At 52.1% G+C, this 13,715-nt stretch overlaps 9 protein-coding genes across 9 annotated transcripts; 4 read left to right on the top strand and 5 right to left on the bottom strand.

Moving 5' to 3' along the window:
- Positions 1-1,129: 1,129 nt before the first annotated feature.
- On the bottom strand, positions 1,130-2,748 carry BCR37DRAFT_343685 (fork head domain-containing protein; the record flags this gene model as incomplete). The annotated part of the gene is made up of 2 exons (XM_040867522.1): positions 1,130-1,378; positions 2,332-2,748. Coding segments are annotated over 2 exons (666 nt in total), but the record flags the coding sequence as incomplete, so codon positions are not given.
- A 403-nt stretch (positions 2,749-3,151) lies between these two features.
- BCR37DRAFT_397025 (fungal-specific transcription factor domain-containing protein) lies at positions 3,152-6,028 on the bottom strand (the record flags this gene model as incomplete). The annotated part of the gene is made up of 2 exons (XM_040871723.1): positions 3,152-5,887; positions 5,939-6,028. The coding sequence occupies 2 exons, from the start codon at positions 6,026-6,028 to the stop codon at positions 3,593-3,595; spliced, it is 2,385 nt and encodes a 794-aa protein (XP_040727584.1). The 3' UTR covers positions 3,152-3,592.
- Positions 6,029-6,194: 166 nt separating this feature from the next.
- BCR37DRAFT_377014 (phosphotyrosine protein phosphatase I superfamily) lies at positions 6,195-6,920 on the top strand. Its single transcript, XM_040868716.1, has 2 exons — positions 6,195-6,325; positions 6,365-6,920. Exon 2 carries the CDS (start codon positions 6,398-6,400, stop codon positions 6,839-6,841), a length of 444 nt encoding a protein of 147 aa, XP_040727583.1. The 5' UTR covers positions 6,195-6,325; positions 6,365-6,397; the 3' UTR covers positions 6,842-6,920.
- Positions 6,921-7,122: 202 nt separating this feature from the next.
- BCR37DRAFT_377013 (uncharacterized protein) lies at positions 7,123-7,603 on the top strand. The gene has a single exon (XM_040868715.1). The coding sequence runs from the start codon at positions 7,135-7,137 to the stop codon at positions 7,474-7,476; it is 342 nt and encodes a 113-aa protein (XP_040727582.1). The 5' UTR covers positions 7,123-7,134; the 3' UTR covers positions 7,477-7,603.
- On the bottom strand, positions 7,530-9,111 carry BCR37DRAFT_219539 (uncharacterized protein). Its single transcript, XM_040866456.1, has one exon. It carries the CDS (start codon positions 9,015-9,017, stop codon positions 7,584-7,586), a length of 1,434 nt encoding a protein of 477 aa, XP_040727581.1. The 5' UTR covers positions 9,018-9,111; the 3' UTR covers positions 7,530-7,583.
- A 546-nt stretch (positions 9,112-9,657) lies between these two features.
- Positions 9,658-10,098, bottom strand: BCR37DRAFT_343959 (multi protein bridging factor 1-domain-containing protein; the record flags this gene model as incomplete). The annotated part of the gene is made up of 1 exon (XM_040867537.1): positions 9,658-10,098. The coding sequence occupies one exon, from the start codon at positions 10,096-10,098 to the stop codon at positions 9,658-9,660; it is 441 nt and encodes a 146-aa protein (XP_040727580.1).
- A 186-nt stretch (positions 10,099-10,284) lies between these two features.
- BCR37DRAFT_385837 (WD40-repeat-containing domain protein) lies at positions 10,285-11,304 on the top strand (the record flags this gene model as incomplete). Its single annotated transcript, XM_040870392.1, has 1 exon — positions 10,285-11,304. One exon carries the CDS (start codon positions 10,285-10,287, stop codon positions 11,302-11,304), a length of 1,020 nt encoding a protein of 339 aa, XP_040727579.1.
- Positions 11,305-11,400: 96 nt separating this feature from the next.
- On the bottom strand, positions 11,401-12,083 carry BCR37DRAFT_397019 (uncharacterized protein; the record flags this gene model as incomplete). Its single annotated transcript, XM_040871722.1, has 2 exons — positions 11,474-12,083; positions 11,401-11,412 (listed from the first exon to the last, which is right to left on the bottom strand). The coding sequence occupies exons 1-2, from the start codon at positions 12,068-12,070 to the stop codon at positions 11,401-11,403; spliced, it is 609 nt and encodes a 202-aa protein (XP_040727578.1). The 5' UTR covers positions 12,071-12,083.
- A 77-nt stretch (positions 12,084-12,160) lies between these two features.
- On the top strand, positions 12,161-13,506 carry BCR37DRAFT_219535 (CTLH/CRA C-terminal to lish motif domain-containing protein). The gene has a single exon (XM_040866455.1). The coding sequence runs from the start codon at positions 12,270-12,272 to the stop codon at positions 13,380-13,382; it is 1,113 nt and encodes a 370-aa protein (XP_040727577.1). The 5' UTR covers positions 12,161-12,269; the 3' UTR covers positions 13,383-13,506.
- The last annotated feature ends 209 nt before the right edge of the window (positions 13,507-13,715 follow it).

The raw sequence follows: 13,715 nt of genomic DNA, 5'->3' as shown, positions 1-13,715 counted from the left end.
ATGGGTGTCATGTTCGTGCCGTCTTCGCTGCAGCTGGAGCAACCGACTGTTCCTCAGCAGGCCGCTTCATGGCTCTCACAGGGCTCGCTTGTCGCTCGACATTGGCTTTCGCAGGTGACATGGACCGTGTCGTGCGTTGCGTAGCAGGCTCTGCAGAGTGTAGTGGAATCACGACGGGCGTTGACAAATCTGCAGAGAAGCGCCCACCGACTTTCTGTTGCTGTTGCTTGACGGTCGATGGGCCTTGAACGGGACGACCGGGCAGGGCTTGCATCGCCGATGAAGCAGTCTGGACAGGCCTCCCAGGAAGAGGTGGATGCGCCAGTTGCACAGGACGCCCCGGGAGTGCTTGGTATGGCGCTCGACCAGGGACAGGCACGCTACTCACTGGCGTCGGCTTACTGCTCGCCTGAATATTCGTCGCCGCATCTGACTTGACTACTGCAGGTGAAGCAGATCGAGCAGAGCCCTGCACGGTTTGTGGCGCTGGTGAAGGCGCTGGGCTCGCACTGCCACTTGCTGCTTGTTGTTTGACTGCTCCATTCATCGTTGATGACTCAATTGATGCAGAGCGCTCGGCTCCAGTCTTGTCCATTGCCATACGAAGCGCCGCTTGCCGTTGGCGTTCATCGACACTAGGGCCAGAAACGGGCATGGCAACACCATTCAGAGGTCTCACATGGCGAGGAGCTGCAGTAGAAACGGGCAGACGCACGGCAGGTTTGGGCTTTGCCTTCTCCACGCGCTTGGTCTCTGTTGTAGTAGCAGGTGTAGCTTTGGGTTTGCTTGCATCGTCTGAACCAGCTTGCGCTTCTTCCAACGTTACTTTTGCAGCCTCGTCAGCTTGCTTCAATTGCACCGCCAGAGCTAGTGCTAATGCTTGAGCAATCTGTGCCGCCTTTTCCGGTGTTGTGTTTTCACCTAGTTGCTTTTGTATCGCTTCCTGAAGAAGCTTGACGGCTTCCTCTGCCTTGCCTTGTATCGCGCCAACGAAAAAGTTTGGATTCAATGCCAACTTGCCGTCCTTCATGATGATGGGATTACCACGACTGGAGAGCGGTGGAATGACTGGCTTTGGTGGTCGCTTTTTGTAGACGCCATTTTCGAAGAGAGCTTCCTGTTTTGGGTCCACCGCCCAGAAGGCTCCCTTGCCAGGCTCATTCTCCGTTCGAGTCACCTTCATAAAGGCCTTGTTGAGACTGAGATTGTGGCGGATCGAGTTTTGCCAGCCATTCATGACATAGCGGTAGTATGGATGATGAATGCAGATCCAGTTGTATATTTGAGCCAAAGTCATCTTTTTGTTGGGGTGTGAGGTGATGGCGTTGTAAATCAGCGTCGCGTACGAGGCTTGCGGTCTTTGGAAGCTGGCAATGACCTCGGGATCCGTCTCTTCTGGTGGCAAAATCAGTCCTTCCTCTTCAACAGCCTGTTGGCGCGCAAGTGCCTCGTTGTATGCTTGCTGTTCAGCCGGTGTTCGGCCATTTTGTGTAATGATTGAGGCCTGCTGGCTAGGTCCATCCAGATCGTCATCGTGTGTAGGCACTAATCTGAGAAGTGCCTTGTCGATATGGGAATCGTCCACCATGTTCATGTTCATGTTCATGTCTGTTGTATAGTGTTCCGTCGGTCTTGTGCTTGACAGGTATTGCAAATCCGCTAGGGAGTTTCTGCTGGTTGCATCGTGATCCATCGGAGTCTGTATGTTAGAATGGCCCTTCTTGTGGCAAAACTTACTTGTTCAGCGTTGAGCGACACTGGCACAGGGACAGGTATTTGCAGTGCGCCAGCTTGTGCAACATTTGGCTCTGCCGGTGCAATCACACTAAGAACAGGTTTTGGCTTCCTCGTGTACTTTTTCCGCGGCTTCTTTGGCTTTGTGCCATCTGCCATGATGGTATCCGTGCCCTGTTGCGCAGGAGCATCTTCTGACCCTGATGGTTGTACTGGGCCTTGCTGTGCTTCCGCAGCAGCCTTGGCTTGCTCAGCAGGTTCCAAGAGTGCCGACAAGCCAGCCAGCGTCGGTTCTGATACATGTGGCTTGACATATTGTAATGCCCGTTCACTGTCTTTTTGTCGCTTCTCTGCCTTTTTCCGCGGCTTCTTCTTTGGTGTTGGATTGTCTGCTTCTTGCGGCGTCGTCAGCGCAGGTAGCGCTTGTGGCAAGGGCAAGGAGACCTGCTCGGCCGGTAGAAGCAACGAGTCATCTAGTTGTGGAATTTCCATCTGCATGCCCATCATGAGGTCGTGCGGTGCAAGCGGCGTGGTTGGATGCAGCATATCGCTCATGTACTCCATATTCATCGTATGGCTCGGCATCACTGTCTCAACAGGCATGGCCATGAGCGGATCAAAGTCGCCATGCGCCAACGCTGACGGATCAATGGGCGGCGCCGCTCCTTCTGGCAGCAGAAAAGTAAAAGGTGTCTCTGCAATTTGTAGCTTATCCTCATTATGCAGCGGGAATGTTTCGCCTGCGCCGACATAGCGCTCATTAACAAAGGCGCCATTCTTGCCCAGTACCTCAATCTCCCAGGCAGAGGCATGGAAGTGGTAGTGGATCTTGGCATGGTTCCTCGATATTGACTTTGAGGCGCCGAGATGGACATCGACATTGTCGCCCGGTTTAGCTTTGCGGCCGAGTAGGAGGGTCAGCGTTTGGATGAAGAAGCTGAATTGCTCAAACTCGAGCTTTGCATAGGCGCTGATGGGCAGTCCGCCGTCTGGGTCCAGGGCTTCTGGATCCATCTGTGCGTGACCTGGTCAGTTTGTTGTGAAATCGTCGCTCGTGGGAGACGGCGCCCTGTCGCCCTATTTTTTTTGCGGTAGAGACGTAGTTGGCTATAACGAGCGCTTGTTCCCGTAGCCAGGAGCAGATGGAGGGAGCAGGGCCTCACCGGAGCAGATGGATTGCGGGTGGTTTGTTGATGGCTTGTTAAACTGTGTCGCTGCTGCCTGATTTCTGGATGCGACAGACGGGAGCACGTGATGGTATGCTTTACAACACTAAAGACTGTAGACTGTAGACTGCAGATACACAGTTCATACCACAGCTGCAATGCATGGCTACCACTGTTCCATCTCAAGTCATGCTCCTGAAGCATGTATCGCTTCAATCTCCTCCTAAAGTACGAGTGCTCGGCGCGTAGGTCCCCTTGTCTGCTTCTCAAGTAAATGACTGACTGGAGAGCGTCCTAGATTATAAGCCCTGTACAGGCGGCCTACTGCTCCATCACGATCATCATGTGCTTGTGGTGGACATTTCTAGCATGCTCTCTCAAACTCTAAACCTCAAGCTGGAGATTGGGCAATGGCTGCATGTCACTGGCATGATTGAACCGTGCTCAACCTGGCCAATCCACGCTTCTGCAGGGATTTCTACAGATTTGACTGTGCAACAAGGCGTGCAACTCTCTGCCATGATGATTCGTGATGCAGGTCGCCTCAATAGTCAAGATCTGGAAGCATATGAAAAAGCCGTTCACAGACGGTTGCGGTATATAGCGCACGATGCAAAGAGCATTTTACAAGGCCGGGCATGGTGGATGGACGCTGATTGAATATGAGAGGATCAGCGTGACTGATACAAGGTCTACATAAGGACACCCAACATTTCAACTGTTTTGAGAAGCTGTTCACGACCCCATTCCACGTGACTGAGTGCTTCGGCACCTTTGAGCAAGACAACGCCAGCGTGTTCTGCATCAAGGACACCCACACTCGAGACAATGGGGATACACAGTCCTGTCTCGATCCAACGCAACATCGGTCCAGACCCCTCAATGACTGTATCCAGCTGAATTGGCTCAAGTCCCATAAGATTCGCTGGGTAGTACTTGGCAAATGTCAGCATGGCCACCACCGAAAACAACCCCATCGTTCCGGCAAATGGTCCGAATTGATGGCTGCATAGGAGAATAGCAAGGAGTTTTGCAGCACAGATGACTGTCTCGCGCGCAGCCATAGCGGTCCGTTCATTTGTGTAGAAATCCTTGATTCCCCTATCATCTCCCGTCATGTAGCAGCGCAAGAGTTGCATATCCAGGAGTGTTGTCAACTTGACGAACTGCAGATTCAACAAAGCATCCGATTGTGTTGTTTGTGAGGGAGAAGGACGTGCAGCAAGGACTTCTCCTAGATGCGTCAAAGCCTTGTGGCTCATCATTTTAGCATTTGCAAGGACAGATTCTGCATCTTGTCGCATTTGTCGCTGCATGTCTGATTCCGGTGCGAGTTTCTTGGGAACAGCACCAGCGAAATCAAAGACCCGCCTCGCTTCCACTAATCCCAACACCACACGACAGCATTGTCCATACTCGCGTGCACCGCGTTCCTCTATACGTCCAGCACCCCAGAGTGTGCGCGTACGCAAGGGCAGGTGTTCTGGTTCAAAGACGGCAGCCCACTCGGCAGCTGTATCTGCTTCCCAAAGTGATTCAAGACAAGGGAGGGAAATTTTGATGTCATCCACCTCAATCAATGGCCGCACGCCAAATAGCAATGCAAACATGGTGTCATTTGCAAAAATTCCCCAAGCAAGACGACGTCGTTCCTCTGCACGTCGCAGAATCTGCCAGCGACCTTCCGTATTGAGGTGGTCTTCTGGTCGTTCGTCATAGTTCTCGTTGAACATGTTGCGCAGCCTAGCACGCTTGACGAGTGACGAACGACGTTCCTCTGCAGCTTCCATAACAGCCTGTGATTGTAGACTGTAGAGATCGGCGATATCCAACAGGCATTGCGCTTGCATGGTGTAGAAATTCTCTTGCTCAATGCGAACGAGTTTATAAGCAAGTGCCATGAGTGGTCGATGCATCGTCGGCAGCGTGTCGCGCAGGTAGTACTGTGCGCCAATAGCAATCACAGCGAGCGTTGTGATCGATGGACTGATGCTTGCCCCGAAATTAGGTCGATGCAGGAGACTCATCACTGGATGAAAGTGCTCAAAGTAGAGCTGCACAAAGATATTGAGGAGCCGCGCGGAGGGTAGCTCGAGCTGCACATAATCTTCGAGGTGCTTCTTATCCTCTGCAGTCAGCCTGGGGACGTGATTCTTGTCTTCAACGATCGTATAGGCTTCATCGACTTCCGCAGAAGTGAAGCTGGGTACGGGCGATGCTGGCCGCGTGACTGGGAAGCTTGCATCACGGAAACTGCTGTAGCCGTTGCCAGTCTTTGTACCGGCTTCAAAGCCCATACCCAGTTGAAAAATGCTGGTGGGCATGAGTGTTGGTAGGATCGATGTCAAGGTTGGTAGATGCATCGGCTTTCGAGCATCTTGAAAGAGAAATGTAAAAACGGATGGCGCAAAGGCAGTCGACTCGAATTGTGCATCAAAGTCGTGACTTGGCGAAGGAGCCCTGCTCTCAAACACACTACCAGGCTGTAGTCCATCGGTGTGCTGTGCGAAAAAGAGATTGGCGCTATCTGGCTGCAGAACCCCTGGCTGCGTCGCAAAGACCTGTGGTGGTTGCATCACTGGTTCGCTATAACCAGCCATGGGATCCTGAAGATACTCTTGCTTAGGACTCACATTGGCACTGGCCACAGCGAGCAAAACCTTTGCAGCAGCGGTAGAAGCACTTGAATCGGTTCTTTTCCTCTTCGTGGGTGTGGGTGCAATCGGATACTCACACTCCCAACCACGGCTCTGACATGTCGAACACGGATGAACGCCATCACAACGGCACTTGCCTTTTGCACAGTTGCTGCAGGCCTGTTGGATGCGTTTTGTACCACGCTTAACTTGTTTCTGCGGCATTTGAGCACGCACGTCTGCGGGCACATGGACGATTTGATGACGCGAAAGGATATCCCGCCTGGCAAATTCCTTGTGACATGTATCACACTTGAAGGGCTTCTCCTGGGTATGCCTGCGAGAGTGCCTCTATGCGGGATGTCAGCCGGTTCTCTGTTGTTACTCAGAATTTGGACATACAATGAGATGTTCGTGTCGCTTGAAGGACTCCAGGCAGACCGGGCACTGGTACTGCTTCTGCGGGGGTGTTGGAGCATCTTGGCCGTCCATGGCCGTGCCCTGTGTGTGCTGCTTGTCTGGGTCCAAGGTGGAGGCTGCTGAAGTGTGGTGAGTGGGGTAGAATCTGACAACTCGACAAAAGTCAAGGCAGCCAGCAGGACTACATCTTTTACTGCTGAAACTGCTGGTTGCTGGCCTCAGAAGACTGCTGCATTGCTATTGCCAGGGCCGAGGCTGCTTGATTCTGCATTTCATTATCCACTAGACCCTTCAGCTGCATCTGCTTTAAGCCCTGCCCTCTACGCTTCAATCTTATAGCTGCTCTATGCCCGTCAAAGTGCTCTTCGTCTGCCTGGGTAGCTTATCTTCACATTCCAAGACCCATCTCTGACGCAGCTAGGCAATATATGTCGCTCCACGATGGCCCAAGGCACGCTACAGCACATCATCGAGGAACGTGGGCTAGAGTCCTTGATTGATGAGGTAGACTCGTGCGGCACAGCTGCCTATCACACAGGCAATGCCCCCGATTCTCGAACACTCTGGACTCTCAAGGAGCACGGCATTACGCTCGATCACAGTGCGAGACAGCTTGAGGCTGCGGATTTTGACAAATTTGACTATATCCTTGCCATGGACCGGGAGAATCTTGCTGGCATTGAATCTGTAGCACGCAAGGTCAAGTCGGGGAAGAAGCCAAGGGTATGCTTGTTTGGCGAGTATGGGAAAGGGAAGAGCAGAGTGATCCAAGACCCGTATTATGGGCCAAGCAATGCTGGCTTCGACAAGGCCTATGAGCAGTCTGTGGAGTTTAGCGATGGGTTGATCCGGGCGGTACAGGAGAAGGAGGGCCCTGCTCTGTAGTGTAGCTAATGGACAGTTCTTACTTATTAGACACTGGATACTAGTACTAGTAGATAGATAATCATAGACTGTGCGGTGCTACGTCATTTGGCTCGACTCCATCAGAACCCCCGAGCCATCAACACCCAGCAGCACCTCCTCCCTCTCCTCCATCCACACCTCGACATACCCAAGCACATACACTCTGCAACCATGTCTAACGTCCCTCCTACGTATGTCCGCTCATTCAAGACTACCTGCCATCTGACCCATCTTACAGCGGCCCCGGCACCATCCCTCCCCAGGCTCCCCGCATGCCTCCCGCACCCAAGGGACGCAACCCTCTCCCCATCATCCTCGGTCTGGGTTTGGCACTCGGTGCAGGCTACTACCTCATGAACCCATCGCAGGCTCAACACGACAGCGACAAGATCAAGGAGAAATCCCAAGCTTACGGCAACAAGTTTGATAATGCTGTGGATAATGCCATGGACAAGGCAAAGGAGTATGGTAAGGAAGCCAAGCAGGACATTAAGAACACGTATGAGGATGTCAAGGCAAAGGCTTCCAATGCCGCTACCGAAGTGCAAGGCGAGGCTGAGAAGCTCAAGGTGGATGCAAAGGCCGAGGGCAAGAAGAAGGGATGGTTCTCGTAGACTCTTGTGTCAAGGCGAATCCTGTAGTAATGTTTTCAGTAGCTGATCCATGTCTCTCGTCGATTGACTCGATATGACCTGACATCTACAACTAGAAATAGAGGTATCTAAACATTCAGATCTGTCCGTGATAGCTCGTACAAGTAAGCCCCCAGCAGCTTGGTTCCCTCGATATAATTTCGCTTTGGAATCGACTCTGCTGGACCATGCGCATTGTCATTGCCAGATCCCATTGGCAAAAGGCATACATTGCCAATCTCCGCCAACACAGTCGTGATGGGAATCGACCCGCCTTCACGCGTAAAGTCTGGCTCAACACCATACACACGCTTCGTAGCAGCTGCTGCAGCCTGGAAGTTTGGGTGATTGGGCGAACTGTACCAGTACGCACCGGCATGCAACTCTTCAATGCTCAAACGATTTTTAGAACCAGATGTATTGAAGACTTGTTCAATGTGCGTCTTGACACACTTGGACACCTCTTCAGCTGTCATGTCCGGCACCGTACGGATAGAAAACTTGCCTTGCACTTTGCCGGGAATCACAGTCTTAGCGCCAGATTGCGAAAAGGCACCTTCAATACCATGCAACGACAAACTTGGGAATCGCCAGCGAGACATGAGAGTATCGGCAATATTGTCCTTGATATTGACATTGTGGCCAATGGACTTTTGAAACTCCTCAAGCGTAAAGTCAATATTCTCATACAGCTTTTGTTCCTCTGCCGTCAACTTGGAAACTTGGTCGTAGATGCCAGGAATCAAGATCTTTCCGTTGCTGGCAACAAGAGATGCGAGAATGCCAACGAGGTCCGTCATGGGTTCATGGACGGTACCGCCATAGACACCCGAATGCAAATCAGTTTGTGGACCGGCAACAACAATGTTGAAGTACTGGACACCACGCAAGCCATATGTCAGACAAGGCTTTGTTTCGCCAAGCCAGTAATTATCACTGATGCAGACGACATCACAGTCTGCAAAATACCGCTTTGCTTCTTGCTTCACGAGTTCTTCAAGTCCTTCACTGCCATACTCTTCCATACCTTCAAAGCACATTTTGAGATTGACGGGGAAGTCTACTTTTGCCTTTTGAAAGGCCTGAATAGCGTGTAGCCAGCCGAGTACGGGACCCTTATCATCTGTTGAACCACGACCAAAGAGACGGCCAGTACTTTTATCTTCTGTCAATGTGAATGGCTCAGCAGCCCATCCATCTTCCTTTTGAGCAGGCTGTACATCATAGTGACCATACACCAGGACAGTCTTCTTTGCAGGATCAGTACCATAATGACCGAGCAAAATATCTGGCAGCTCCATCTCTGTACCTTCCTGCTTACCGAGTGGGTTTTTGCGAGACTCAACAATGCAACCAATGGCTTTCATTTGTTCAGCAAGCCATTTCCCCATGGCAAAGACATCTTTGCGGTGTTCGGGGTCAGCGGAGACACTGGGAATGGCTACAGCAGCAGCGAGATTAACAATGAACGTGGAGGAGAGCTCGTCTACAGCGGTAAAGACTTGTTCAAGCGGGTCAGACATATTTAGCTGCTGTCGTGTTTGATGTGCAGTGGTCGTGTGCTGCTCAGTTCAAGTCAGTTGTCGTCTCACTGCGGATTTAGGGGATCTGCTGCTAGACTGCTACAGCTGCTGCTTGCTTGCTCTTCCTATGCCTATGCACATAGTAGTATGCACAAGTCACCTGCAGCTGGAGACAAAGACCATCAGCCTCAAGATGGATGCTGCGTAAACCGTAGCAGTGCAGCCACAGAGTCACTGGACGAGGTCTTCTTCAGCTCAGCCAAGTCTGTCCACAAGGCCGTCCTCACGAGCAATGTCGAGCGGATTGCCGCGCTGCTTGAGAGGAGGCCTGCAGATGTTCGTGCTCTTGACTCTGCTGGGTATGCGCCGATCCTGTATGTCAAAGACTGCAAGGTACTGGACATGCTGATGCGCTACGGGGCTGATGTGGATGCATGTACGCCAGAGGGGAGAAGGACACTCTTGCACAGAGCCAGTCTACAGGGCAATTGCACCTTGGTCAAGCAGCTGTTGGATCACGGAGCACGTATAGATCTGGAGGATGCAGAGGGAAACACAGCACAGAGTCTGGCTCATGGGAAAGAGATCGTTGAGCTACTGACATAGACAGCTGCATAGACCAAACCTGACAGCGTGGCCGCTACTTCTTGGGTCCACCGAGTGGCATGCCAATGTCCTTGCCACGTAGCTTGACACCCAAGGCACGCTCCAACTTGCCCAACACAGCCTGCGAAGGGATAGCCCGCGCCTGCTCGTAGTCGTTGATCACCGTCGCCTTCTCATTCACCGTCTTGGCAAGATCCGCCTGCTTCAGACCTTTATCCATCCGCGCCTTTGCAATCGTCTTGCCAATCTCCGGCTCAAGCTTCTTGGGAGGTGCCGGCTCATCGTCCCGGTCAATCTTGGCGAGTTTCTGACCCTCTGTGTCCTTGTGGTTGGCATTGACATTGGCATACTTCTTCTCTGTGCCTACAACAGCACCTGAACGTGCTGCTGCATTCTTCTCTCCCTGCGTCCTGGCAACACCTGTGCGTGCTCCTGCGCTCTTGCCTATGATGACCTGCTCGAACTGATTCTCCATGATGATGTTGTATGATGATGGGAATGGGTCTTGGGTCAATGCTGCCTTGTGCTTGACGTCAGCAGCTTCTCTGGATTTCTTCTTCCACACAGTCACACCTACACCGACAACTGTCCCTGCACAAGGGGCCTCTGCTCATAGATGAACTGTATCCAGTCTGTCCAGCTAGAGGGATGGCTACTTGACATGGTTCCCCTCGCAGACAGCACATTGGCCATCAGTTCATCCATCAACAACAACATTCTCCTTGTTGATCAAGACTCCCTCGCCGTGAAGCATACCTTGCACAAAGCCCACGACGATGTCATCACGGGCATGTGTCAGGGGAATGATCCTTTTGAATTGTACACCAGCAGTCGCGATGGAACAGTCAAGTTATGGGATGCACGCACGCGTCGAACAGCGCGTCAATACCGTGCAGCGGCAGGTGTCCTCTCTCTAGCGCATCATACGGCACAAAATAAAGTGGCACTCGGTACAGAACTCAAGGGAACGGATGCCCTCGTTTCTGTATATGATGCGCGCGGTAGCGCTCCGCTTGTGGTGTATGCCGACTCGCATGCAGAAGATGTAACGAGTCTCAACTGGCATCATACCCATAACTTGCTGTTGTCTGGTGGTGGGGATGGGATCGCGACGTTGTTTGATACAAATGTCACGGATGAGGATGATGCCGTCCTCCAAGTCATCAACCACGGCGCCAGTCTCCATGTTGCTCAATTTGTGGGCAAAAATGAAGTCCTTGGCATCTCACACATGGAAACAGCCTCCCTCTACAAATTATCATACGCACAGGAAGACTCGCCGCGCGACGCAGTCAAGGAATTTGGCGATTTGCGTGCAAAACTCGGCGTCGACTATGCCATTAGCTTCTCCTCCGGCTCTGAACCGAAACTCTTTGCTGGCTCAACAGAGACGGGACTTGTGTCTATTATTCCATTCAACCTCAATACAATGGACTTTGATCTTGATGGACGACTCGACATGGAAGGCGGCACAGAGGTCATTCGTGCATGCTACCTCGATCAAACACCAAAACAAGGCGGTGATGTTCTCTATACCTGCGGCGAAGACGGCGTGTTGCGTTGCTTTTCACGCACAAGTGTCTTGCAAGAAGAAGAAGCCAAGCAACAACGCAAACGCGAACTTCGCGAAAGTAAGAGTGCACAGCGCAAGCACAACAGATTCGAGCCATACAAGAAATGAATTGCATCTATGAATGAGCTTTACTACTTCGACGGCCGCGCGCCATCTTGGACCACAAGGATGGTTTGGCGTAATGCATCTCAGGGACCAAGGCGCTCAAGCGTGGGTCTGCTTCGAACTGCTCCAGGAAGCGACTTTTGCCCGCTGGCTCTTCTGCCCAGGGTGATACGAGCGCTTCCATGGCATCCACAATCACAATATCGCTATCCGTGTCTGCGGCTGTCGATTTGCTCTGGTGACGCGTTGCGGGATAGGTGAGACTGCGTGAGAGTGTCATATCTGGAGAATCTTTATCTTCCATCAGACCCGGCATGGTGCGAGCAGAGTGCAGACCGTCCTCGAGCTGATGCGCATGGGAGCGATGCAGATGCTGATTTGATAGACCCTCTTGCTGACGTGGAGAGAAATGTTGAGGTCTGGCCAAGGGGCGTTCTTCAAGAATGGCAATGTTGCGCGGCGACATGGGATCCACTGCGTGTACACCGTACGGGTTCTCAGTCTCTTCGCCTGCGAACCACTGAATACTGCACCGCGGCTGTCCCACACGACGAACATTCAACAGGACAAGCGTCTCAACGAGATCTTGGTATTTGATGGGCATGCGAACGCATTTGGGAAGGCCAGAGAGGAATCCCAAGACGCGCGACGGGCTGAGTGGGCGGCGTGCGTTGGAAAAGTGATGGCGCTGTTGCTCATACGGCAGACCACCGGATAGACGCATAGATTTTCTCATGTCTAGTATTGGACTCGATTCCAGTATAATCATCTCCTGATAGGCCTCTTGAAGCCTTCACTCCATCTGTTTCACTCTGTGTTTGATCGTTTCCTACAAATGAACTGTGCGCCAAACTTTGACATCCCATCTCGTCGCCTGCAACCGCCCAAACGACGGACAGGCGGCGACATCGTCACACACATCGTATACTGCTTGCGCTGCTCTCCATATACCTGCTGTCGCTCTCACGATGAATGATGTTGTAGCTACTCAAAAGAAGCTAGAAGCCAAGTACAAGTCTTCCAATTCAATCGCTTCTATCGAGCATGCGATCGAAAGTCTCCAACAGCTTCGTCAACAACTACAAGATGGCGTAGTCAGTGAGACTGCTGCGCAAGACATGATGGGCGATTCCGTGAGAACACTCTGCAGGAATCTTGGAGAAGATCAGAAAGAAACATACAACGTTCACGCCAAGCATAGCAAGGCTATTGCAAAGCGCTTCAAAGCTGATATAGCCAGCGATCCAGTGCAGAACGTCATCCACGATCAGCGCCCGCTGGTTGATCAAGCCATCGTGATGCATCTGCTACGACAAGGCGATTTTACAAACGCTGAAGCTTTTGCGCGCGAGGCATCTGTGGCGCGTGACGACAAACTCTGGGATGCTTTCAAAGTTCTCTATGAGATCACTACCTCGCTGAGTCGCGGAGAGCTGAGCGATGCGATCGCTTGGGCGCGTGCTCGTCGTGAACATCTACAGCAGCGACGCTCCTCTCTCGAGTTCAACCTTCACAAAGCTCAATACATTCGCATCTATCAAACCTCACACGTCTTTGAAGCCATCAAATACGCTCAGCAAGAATTCCCAGCATTCGGCAAGACGCATATGAAGGAAATACAGCAACTCTTCACAGCACTGACGTTCCACGGCAACAGGGACAAAAGTCCATACGGTCACTTATTTGCCTCCCCGCAGCCTGCTCTTCGGGAAATATTCGCTCGCGACTATCTCGCTCTCTTGCAGCTTGGCGTGACGCCTCCTATTCAAACAACAGTAGAGGCTGCCGCGATAGCTCTCCCAACACTCATCAAGCTTGCATCCCTCAAATTCAACAAACCCGCGGAACAAGAGCCTACGGGGTCAGGGGTGGACATCGACTTGCCAGCCAAATTTAGACACCACAGCGTCTTTGTTTGCCCAGTGATGCGCGATGTCAGCGCAACTGGCTTCCTACTTGCTTGTGGCCACGTCATTGGGTCAGAGGCTCTGCAAGGACTAGCAAGAGGGACCAACAAGCTCAAGTGCATCTACTGCCCAACCCTTTCCAATGTTGCTGAAGCGCGGCAACTCATTTTTTGAAGGAAAGCGCGAATCAATGGAGCATGTGCTCAAGAGGCACCATTGCCTGAGCACGTTGTGAACTGAAATCAGAAGTCTGCATGGCGGAAGCTCATTGGTTACGACTCATGCTACACGATGCGTTTCAGGTGGGCTAGTCAGCTGGACGATGGCCTAGACCTGGCAGACTAGACGGACTCAGGCGGTCTGTTGCAACAACACTTTTCAGGGGTGCAGCTTGGCAGAAATTGTCATTTGATCTCCCCAAGATGGTCAAGAAAAGGGGCTCGCACCCAAGTGTCTCTGGTATGGCAGTCCTCAGCAAGCCATCGTTTTCCCTGACTCCGAACCAAA

The sequence above is a fragment of the Protomyces lactucae-debilis genome, assembly GCF_002105105.1.
Source record: "Protomyces lactucae-debilis strain 12-1054 chromosome Unknown BCR37scaffold_3, whole genome shotgun sequence".
NCBI lineage: Eukaryota > Fungi > Ascomycota > Taphrinomycetes > Taphrinales > Protomycetaceae > Protomyces > Protomyces lactucae-debilis.
The sequence above is the reverse complement of the archived record's forward strand: the minus strand, read 5'-3'. Positions and strand labels throughout refer to the sequence as shown.